The sequence below is a fragment of the Corvus kubaryi genome, unplaced genomic scaffold (assembly GCF_017639235.1).
Source record: "Corvus kubaryi isolate FWS band 111438036 unplaced genomic scaffold, C.kubaryi_AGA036_p1.0 137, whole genome shotgun sequence".
Lineage (NCBI taxonomy): Eukaryota > Metazoa > Chordata > Aves > Passeriformes > Corvidae > Corvus > Corvus kubaryi.
Window position 1 is genome coordinate 17,835,796 of NW_024580671.1, and position 10,000 is coordinate 17,845,795.

At 34.8% G+C, this 10,000-nt stretch overlaps 1 protein-coding gene across 1 annotated transcript in view; it reads left to right on the forward strand.

Annotated features, from left to right (window-relative positions):
- The window catches only part of FOXP2 (forkhead box P2), a 409,998-nt gene that overhangs the window by 350,667 nt on the left and 49,331 nt on the right, over positions 1 to 10,000 (forward strand). Inside the window, exons 11-12 of the mRNA XM_042018066.1 lie at positions 4,493 to 4,706; positions 6,320 to 6,424. Coding sequence (XP_041874000.1) covers positions 4,493 to 4,706; positions 6,320 to 6,424 — 319 coding nt within the window. The remainder of the gene's footprint in view (positions 1 to 4,492; positions 4,707 to 6,319; positions 6,425 to 10,000) is intronic.

Genomic DNA, 10,000 nt, shown 5'->3' on the forward strand with positions numbered 1-10,000 from the left:
GTGGAATGTTATTTCATTTAATATAAGCAAACAGGTAGAAAATACATCTGACAGTGATATTAAAGCCATTCAAAAGCTCACTTTCTTTTCTTTTTCTTCTAAGAAAGTAAAGTGTTTGGCATTGAAAAGCACTTTGAATCTTCAATTTATGACAAATGAATTTAGGGACAAGCCTCAGGATTTATTTTCTTTTCTATTCCTTTGTATTAAATAGGTTAAATAGAACAACAAGTTTTGAATGTGGTGGTTGCAATAGTAACGAACTGTGACTGACAAATAACAGTAAAGACCTTTTGAAAAAAAAATTCCTTTTGTCACTTTGATCAGGATTTCTCAATGATGAAAATGAGCTCAAATTCTACTACTTGAAAGAAAATAGGGCACACAGTTTTGAAAAGTAAATTAACTTGGAGATAAATGCTGCTTACATTTTAAGATAAGGTCAAAGTCTTCCCACCTAAAGGACTATGTCTATAACCTGTGAGATACGTGTTTCTGTTTGTTTTAGAGAGTTGAGCTAAGTGTCTGTCATAAAAACTACACAATAATCTGATCTCTGTTGCCCCAGTCCTGAAATGAGCATTGTTTAGACTATGTTCACGACAGGTAACATTATTTTTAATTGGTCTTTATGCATGTAATTAGTTCTTCCACCAGATAACTATTATGAAATCGAAGCCTAAGAAATCCAATGAGCAAAAGCAGAGTACTCAGTATATAGACAACAGTCTAAAAAACCCCCCAAAACCCCAAACCAAAACAACCAGAAAATCAGAGATTACAAATAAATGTGTGAATTTCATACATTTTGTTGTGTAAAAAAGCTATGACACAAGTACATCTAAAGTTGTAAAAGCTACAATGAAAACGAGTCCTACTACACTGAATAGAATACCAGTGGGGAGACAAGTTGATTCATAAATTGGGACATGAGAGACTGGTAATGCTGGTTTCTTTTTGTGTGATTGGCTTGGACCAGAGTCGAAAAAAGCACGAAACACAACCTCCCTCCGAACTGCTTTACCTTTTGCAAACTCCTCTTGTGCCATCTGTTGCAAAAATAGTTCCTCAGGTTTTCTCTCACATTAAGCAATCCCCGTAGATTTCCCTCGGCACTCCTACCCAATTGCATTGATATTCATTATTTTAGTGCAACACTCATTCATCCACTTCTGCTATAACAACACAGAAAAAAACCCCTTTTTAATAGTTCTTAGGAGTAAACAGTTCTTTTTAAGACCTTTCTTTTACTCAAAGAATTAAGTCCAACAGAACTCACGAAAAAAAGATTGATACTAAAGAAATAAGAAATTACAAAATTTTACAGTTAAAATATATATGCATTGTTATTGTTGAAGTAAATTAATCTCTTTTTTGCTTTTGCCTTGATGTTTTTTCACTATAGTGAATTAGATACAAGTATTTAATTCTTCCATTTTTAAATTAAGCCTTCAGAATTGAATTAAGGTAATACATGCTAGATGTGGTAAAAGTATGTTTTTCTCCTTCTTCTGTGCTGCGAGAGATGTAACATAGTTATGCAGAAGGATTTACATAAATACTTTTTTATGCATCCATTCAGATTTCTCGGTTACACGGATGGCTAGAACACTGAAAGTAACACAGGGGATTCATGTTTGTAAATTATTGGTCATAAAGAGTCCTGTAAACCACAAATTATTATTGGCAAACGGTTTACGTCTGATAGTGTGAAAAGATGTATCTTACAAGTACAGCTGTGAGGTTTGCATGTATAAACAGTATTTTATTCCCGTATAGTTTCTGCCTTTAAAGAACAGGAATGTTTCCCATGTTTTCTTGATGGTCAGGTATCGCAAATAAGATTCAATAGGTGTTTTAGCATCTATTTTGTGATCAGGTCTTCACTATGCCATATCCAAAACCAGTGGTTTGCTGTGAGTTACTTCCATGTATTGCTGTGTTGATGCTAGTTAAATGCAAAGGAACTGTAAATCACAGCAGTAAAAAACCCCAAGCAAACTAAACGAACAAAAAACTACCAAGACCCCAAGTTTTGATCGGTGCATGTTGGAAAAGGAAAAGCTTGCATGGATGGCTTTTATAACTGATAGTTTTATTAAACATTTATTGAAACATAAAAATAGGGTAGATAGAGGTGAAAAGAGTTACGAAAGTAATATCAAAATCCCCAAATTCTTGGTGTTTGTAAGTTTCAAAGCAAATTGGTATTTGACCTTTCTATTATAGTCCATAATTTTTATTCCACTCTTGGTCCTCTTTTTGATCCTTTCCCCTTTAATATATTGTGGAGAGGGTATTTTAAGGGTTGTCACAACCCATGAAACTTTAAAACTTACCGTACTTTTGCATCCAGACTGAAATGTCTGTCAGCCATTTTACAAGTCTCTTGTAAAAAGAGAGTTCGACTTTTTTAGACACAGAAACCACAAAATTGCCATAATTTACAATTAATTACAAATCCGCTTATTAACTTTATACTTTTTAAGTGCCTGCCCTTAATCCTTTTATCCTAAAAGGCAGCCTTTCAGGGTCCTCCGAAGAAGTGATAAAATTAACCAGCCTGAGCCTAGAGAGAATTTTCTTTCTGATTTCAAAAAACCCTAGGTGAGCTAGGCAGCCTGGAGGCACAGCTCCATCCGCAGCAGAAGGGGCTGCCCAGCAGACGCCCAGACAGGCAGGAGATCCCTGTCCGTGGGACAGACCACTGCTGCAGCTGTTCCCAGCCCTCCTACATTCACTCAGTTCGTGGGGCAGCTCTTACTCAGCTCTCACAGTACCCAAGGTTTGATGATCTCAAATGAAATTTCTGTCACTAGAAGATGTGATATCTGATTACCTGAACAGATGGTTTTATTCTTCGTTTTTATTTTTTTTCGGGACACAATTAGTTTATTTTTTTCAACAGGAGGAGGAAGGGAAGACTTTGAAGCAAATAATGTACTTTGTATATCATGCCACCTAAATGAATGCATGATTTCGTTTTGATTTGTGATTACATTTGCAGGTAACTGTTATTTACGACGCTAAAGTGGGGTTTTTGCTGTATTGCTGGAACATACCTCATGAACTCAGCAGTAACTACTTACCTTCATTAAACAATTACAACCAGTATTACCATCACTCCTGTTCCCCATCTCTCTAGTGCAATAAATTAGAGGTTGGCTTCTTTGCTTGCTTCCTTAAAACCTAGGTTTTTGCTATACAAATATGATATAAACTCCAGTTTAGGACTTGCAATCAACTCTTTTTCACTTTTTCCTTCGCTGAGTTTGCCAATGGGTGTTGGTACCTAAGGTAAAGAAGCAGGACTCAAAGCAGTAGTCTAAAAATGAGTTGCTTTCCTAATTATTAAAAAAAAAAAAGTCTCTTCCACCCACTTTGTTTCCATACTACATCCAGATAAATTATTATCTCTGTAAATAACTATTAATCTGTTTCTTAATAGCTTTGAATACTTCATGAGATAGGTACTGAGAAATATTAAGGAACTTCCTGAGCTGTTTCAAAATTTTTTGTTGGATCTGTTTTAGTAGTCTGAGTTTGTATGTTCTCAAAATAAGACATTATCTAATAAACAGATTTGCCAATCAGTGAAAAACAGTCTTTACATCTTTCTACTGTATCTTATTTACCAAACAGAATATACTCAGTGAAATTTTTGAATGAAAAAATGCTTTCTAGTACTTCTCAGGACCAGAAATGAGAGCTCTTTCATTGAAAAAAAAAAAACAACAACGTAATACTTTGATTCAAACAGCATCAGCATTTTGAATGTTTTGCATTCCAGAAGATCCAGATACCATGACCATGTGTTACCTAATTTCAGTTGTTGAGATGAAATACAGAAGCCAGATTTTAAGATACTTCTGGACCAAACTATGCCAGGCTGAAAAACCTGGCTTTGAAATCACAAGGTCTCTGGGCTTTACATTCTTTTCTGCATTTAATCTAGTATTCTTCAAAAGTGGGATGTCAAACTTACGAAGTCTGGCAGTGACAGAAGGTGTATATATTTCTGGTGAACTCTTCATCTTTCAAAATCTGGATTTCCTATCTCAGCTGCATGTTTGGTGGCAAGATAAGAGAATGCTCACAGCCCTTCTCTTGCCTGTGTTTTGAAGTCTTTACTTCAGGCAGAAGCATTTGTACTGTAGGTTTTCATGACTCATGCAAACTTGAGCCACACAACCCTAACACATATGTATGAATACATTCAACAAGACATTGCTTTTTGTGACCTAGGATGAATCCTGGAAACCACAAATTTCCAGGCTGCAAGTGGAGTAGAGAGCAAGTTTAAGCTCTTTTTTGTTTTATGTTTCTGAATTTATGGATTTATGAATTTATGAATTTATGTTTTACTACATGTTGATTGTGCTGGTAAAACAGCATCAGCTTTATTGTTGGCATTAATCCATTAATAACACTGAGCTCATTATATGAAACTCTTTATTTTGTTATATTAGTGGGGCTCTCTTTCATTTTATAGCTGGCTTAAGTCCTGCTGAGATTCAGCAGTTATGGAAAGAAGTGACTGGAGTTCACAGTATGGAAGACAATGGCATTAAACATGGAGGGCTAGACCTCACTACTAACAATTCCTCCTCTACTACCTCCTCCACCACTTCCAAAGCATCACCACCAATAACTCATCATTCCATAGTGAATGGACAGTCTTCAGTTCTAAATGCAAGGCGAGACAGGTAATTCTGATGAGATTTCAACTGTGCTTATCCTTTGACATAAAGCGGTTGTATAACATCTTAAGTCACATTATTTCCAATCAAAAAATAGCACTTAATGCAGGTTACTTAAGAGATCATGGAGAATTTGGTTTTCCAGAATTGTTTATCACCAGGGCATAATTTTCAGTAATGATATCTAATTGTGCAGACACAACAAAATTACCTGCGTGTGGTTTTGTAACACATGAACTTAGAGTAGTTTGGGTAAAAGTCAGAAATCAAGAATCAAGTGAGCTGGTGAAGAGCTGTCAATGGACATTTGTGGGCACTTTTGTAGGTGCATAGTTTCATTCATATTTAGCACACCTGGCAGTCAGGCCCTTCCGTTGAATCACATTCCTGGTTTCATTGACAATGTATGTCTATATGAGTTGTCGAGGCTGTAATTCAGTGCAAAGATTCCATATTAAAAGTGCTTCAAAACAGTATATTAAAGCAGCTCTCATGTTGTTTGTTTCTTGTGAAAAGAACCACTGAATTTTCCTTCTTTTATGCATGACAGTAATGAAGTTGACATACTTCATACAAATTTTCAGTGTTGTTAGTGTAATACAGTGGAATTCCACCATATAGATGAAGTTAAAATCATTTTTCTGACACATTGATAGATATTATTTACTGTTCCTTGATTTCAAGTAATGGATTAAATGCAAGAGTATGTAGTATCTGTAGCACTTACCAGTAAATACATTAGTGTAGTCAGGTATAGATGATCTCAATATAAGATGAAATTTAATTGTATCTATATGACCTGAATTGTAAGTAATTTTATTTTCAAATACATTTTCCATTTAATTAGCTTAATACTTATAATATGAGACAATGATTTAAGTGTCTCTCATCCTCATGTGACTGTGAGAACAGTTTTTCATCATTATTTTGTATTATTTAAAAATCTGAATATCTTTATAGTAGTACTTTTAGTTAGTATTACTTTTGTGGTTATGTCTCACAGAACGGTTCTTTGCTTCAGGATGTTGCCCACATCCATGGAACAATTCCCTGAATTTCTTTGATAACTCATTATGGATGAAACTATGGCAGATGTTCCAGAAAAAGGCATGGAGTACAGCTAGGGATTTTAATGAAGCTAAATAGTTAAAGAAGGCAATGCTTGTGAACAAAAATATTTATTAATGGAAGCAACTTTATTTTTATACACACTGAGGAGAAAATTCAAATATTTTTTTGAACATTCACAATATTCAGAAATTCTGACTGTCAGTCTTCAATATTTATACTCAGAATTGATCAGTTCTGAGTGTATTTTTTATTATAGGTAAATGTTACACCAAGGTCATATGGCATAATTAGCATATGGTATTATACAGTCATCTTATTTTTTCATCCTTTATTAACAGTCATCTTTGGCTCTATTTCTTCTCTAATTGGAACATCATCTAGCCTTGGCAGTTGAACTATTCAATAGAACGATTAAATTTTTCTGACTGCTCTGAGCTAAATTGACCTGTTTTGACCTGTTTGTCACTGATCGTAACCTGACAGGCGCTAGCAGCCTCCAACGATTATGGCTTTTGAGATGAATCTGATGCCTTATTCTTTTGCTACAGCTCATCACATGAGGAGACTGGGGCCTCCCATACTCTCTATGGTCATGGAGTTTGCAAGTGGCCTGGCTGTGAAAGCGTTTGTGAAGATTTTGGACAATTTTTAAAGTAGGTGGATTTTTATTCATTGGTAGAAAATGTTCAAGGCAAGAGAAAGTGCAAGATGGCAAACAAAGTTTTACTGTAAACCATATCAGAGAGTTTTTTTGTGTGTTTCAAGCAACTGGATAATCGAGGCTATCGGCAGAGGGTCAAATTGTTGTCCTTTCTTTCATGTCGAACACTTTTGCAGGCCTTTCAATAGCACAGTGTTTAATCCTCTTATTATCCTTTACTGAAATGGAGCCTCAGAAAATTTGAAGAGATGCTTTAGATTTTATATTGGATAGTGGGAGTATGAAAAAGCACATTTTAAATTCTGACAGTTTGTGTGAAGTGGGAATTACTGTGTATAGTATAAATAAAAAAGCACCGAGGACTAAGCATGACCATTTAACTCTTGCTAATCTGTTTTTGCTTTTGTTCTTGAATGTGCACAGGATACATAGAAAAAACCCCACAGTGTACAGGTGGGTTTGCACCTTTCAGGACTGAAAAATGATGTCAAAAGTTTTCCTTTTTCAGCATTTGGTTTAGCCAGCTATTTTCTAAATCAGAGCATTTAGGAAATAAGTGACACAGCTTTTCCTTTTCATCTGCAGCTTCAAACTGCAATGGGTTTCTGCAGTTTTTCCTTTTTATTTATTTCAAAGTATTTACTAATATTTCTGTATTCATCTGAATTTTCAACAACAGCACTGGTTTGCTACCTATGTACATTATGGACTGGTCTTTGTTAGAAGAGCCATACTCATTTGGCATGCAATAGATCTTAATGGAAAGCTACAGATAGGCTTATATAGATGAGTAACTTCAGGGGCTGAGACTCTTATGTTGTCATGGTGCAGCTAACAGGGTGAATGAACTGTTTCATGCTTCATCAACAATTAAGTTAATTAGCTCATTTGAAATTGCACTGCTTTGTTGCCAGGATGTTGGCAGAAACATCAAAAAGATGTGTTTACAAATGGCAAACTACGGGGTATATAACAGAAGCACCTTAACAGCAGACCATAACTACTCAGTATCACAATAACTTTTATAATAGAATTATAGCAATACTATTCATAAAGTATTTGCAATGCTTTCTCTGTCTTTCAGTTTTAAATTAAGTAACTTACACTGACTTGCAAATTGTACGTAGGTATCACTCCTGACAAATTTTTGTTTATTAGAGCATTAAGTGGAATGTCAAAACAATGGCTTATTATTAAAAAAACTGTATAGGATTTAAAATAACCTAATTTGCATAAGTTTGTATTAAAAGCAAAATGAAATCTCCCAAATTCAATGTAGTGTTCTAAGTATTATTAATAATAAGAATTTAAACTCATTTAGCTTAAGCATTTTCCTTTTCAAGAAAAACTACATTTCCTGAATATGTCCATCCATCTAGCCTATAGTGATGCTAATTCTTCGGGCAGACTTTGCACATCCATTATGTCAGGTCTCTTGTTATAATCCATGATCAGTAAAACCATTTTGATTAAGGCAGTGTAGTGCTAGGTTTACAGATGCTCTTGCTTTCCTGAACCAAATAACCCTGGAAAATGCGAAAGTGACATATAACATCTTGATAATTCTGGTGCAGAGCCAATCAGGGTTTACAGCAGTGTCATGGCTTTTTGTCCTGTACGTCAGCAGAAGATGTTTGAGAATATTTTATTACTTCTTCTTTTCATTCAAGTCTGTTTACTCTGCCCTTAAAACAAATAAGAAGTCCTGATGCTGAATAGAGAGTTTGTTTATGAAATAGAAATATTCCTTCGTTTTACACTAGCGTTAAGATGGAAATCAATACATAACCTTGCATTAGATTCTTTAGTACCTTTTCATGTTCACACTAATGCAAAATCCCCATTACAATTAAAAAACATTTTCTTTCAATTAAATATCAACTTTTAGTCCAAAGATTGACCATTTTTCCAACCCATTAACTTTATAGGGGATGACAGGACTAATGGCTGTAGTTTTCAAGGCTTTGCTCTTAGTAATCTTTGTTGCGATGTTTCGGGTTCTCTGACTTGAAACAATATGATACCTGTGTTAAGAGAGTTAATGCAAGTATATTGTACCAAAATGAAATATTAACAAGGTACACTACCCCAGTCTAGTAGTCTGTATTTCTGTAATATGCTTATGACAACTTTGAAGAGTGTCTGGTTTATGAACTGCAACTTCTGCTCAGAAAATGGTTTACCTCGAAACTTGATCTGAAAAACAAACAAGCAGAGGCTCCAAGAAGGATTAGGACAGAAAACACCAGCTTGGCTTCAGTTTACTAGTAAGGGAAATGATTTAGGGTGAAGTGACAAATAACTTTCAATAAATGACTTAAAGCTACAAAAGCCATTTTCACCATCTTTTTTTTTTTGTCCAATATGAATTGTTTCTATTTTTAAGATAATTTGAGGGCATTCCAATTAGCTACAATTCTATTCAGGTATTCTGAATGGCTCAAGAAGTTTCACATCTAGTTTAATGCTTGTAAACATATGCAGTGGTTTCAAGAAAGTACAGCAAATCTTCTTCATAGTAAATTTCTGTATATGTAACTAAACCTAAACCTACATCTTTTCTTTGGTGTCCCTCAACTACAGACACAAACCCATGGTTTATATTTCTGTCTTTGTAAGATGGTATTAACTTATAGTTGCTCATGCATGCAAGATCAGTTTGACTGTTCAGTAAAAACAGCTTTTGGCTTAAAAAATACTTCAAAATTTAAAGACAAATCAGAAAATGTCATTACATAGCTAGAAAAAAGATGACAAGATTTAAAGGAAATTCCAGGCACTGACATGATTAGAAAAGTGTCAAAATGCTTACAAAAACTTGGAACTTTGCTGTGAAACAAGTGTTGACAGAAACCAACCATTTCCTGGTCTCTAAGTGAGGAACCCAATAGATCTCTTAAAGCATTTAATATTATTCTCTGTGATAGTTTTTTAAATATCAGAATGCAATAACTTATAACAAAACTTGAGGGTATTTTGTCTGCAAAATTAATTACCATTCCATTGGTCCTAAGTCAGTTTGAGTAGGAAGGATTTGACTTTTTGTGCTTAAACCAGAAGGTTTACAATAAAACATTCCAGCCAGCAGACAAGTGTTCTTTAACCTGCATGCGGCAAATGCCAGCAAACATAACACAAGCTTCAGTACAAAGACTGGTAATGTTTTCATCTATAGAGACAAGGGAAAAAAAAGTCGTGCTAGAGAAGATAGGCCAGCTTTCCAACAGATGTTTATATCTGGGGCACGAGAGCATGTTTAAAAGTCTACAAAGAATAGTGACCAAGTATCATAGTCAGGATGACAGAAACAAAACATATAAAGAAATAACTTAATGAAATATAATTGCTGCCATAGAAAAATTGCTGGTTCTTTTTTATTCCCTCTTTCAGCTGCAGAGTGATCTACAGCATTATGTACTTTCTTACTTAGTACTCATTGTTGGGATTTTTGGTCTTTGACTAGGTAGTATGGCTGTAAAATGATGACCTCAAGAATCTTCTTTGAACTTGTCAGAATGTTGTTTCTTTTGGTGACAGTGCCACCATCTCTCAAAACTAAGGCATTTGA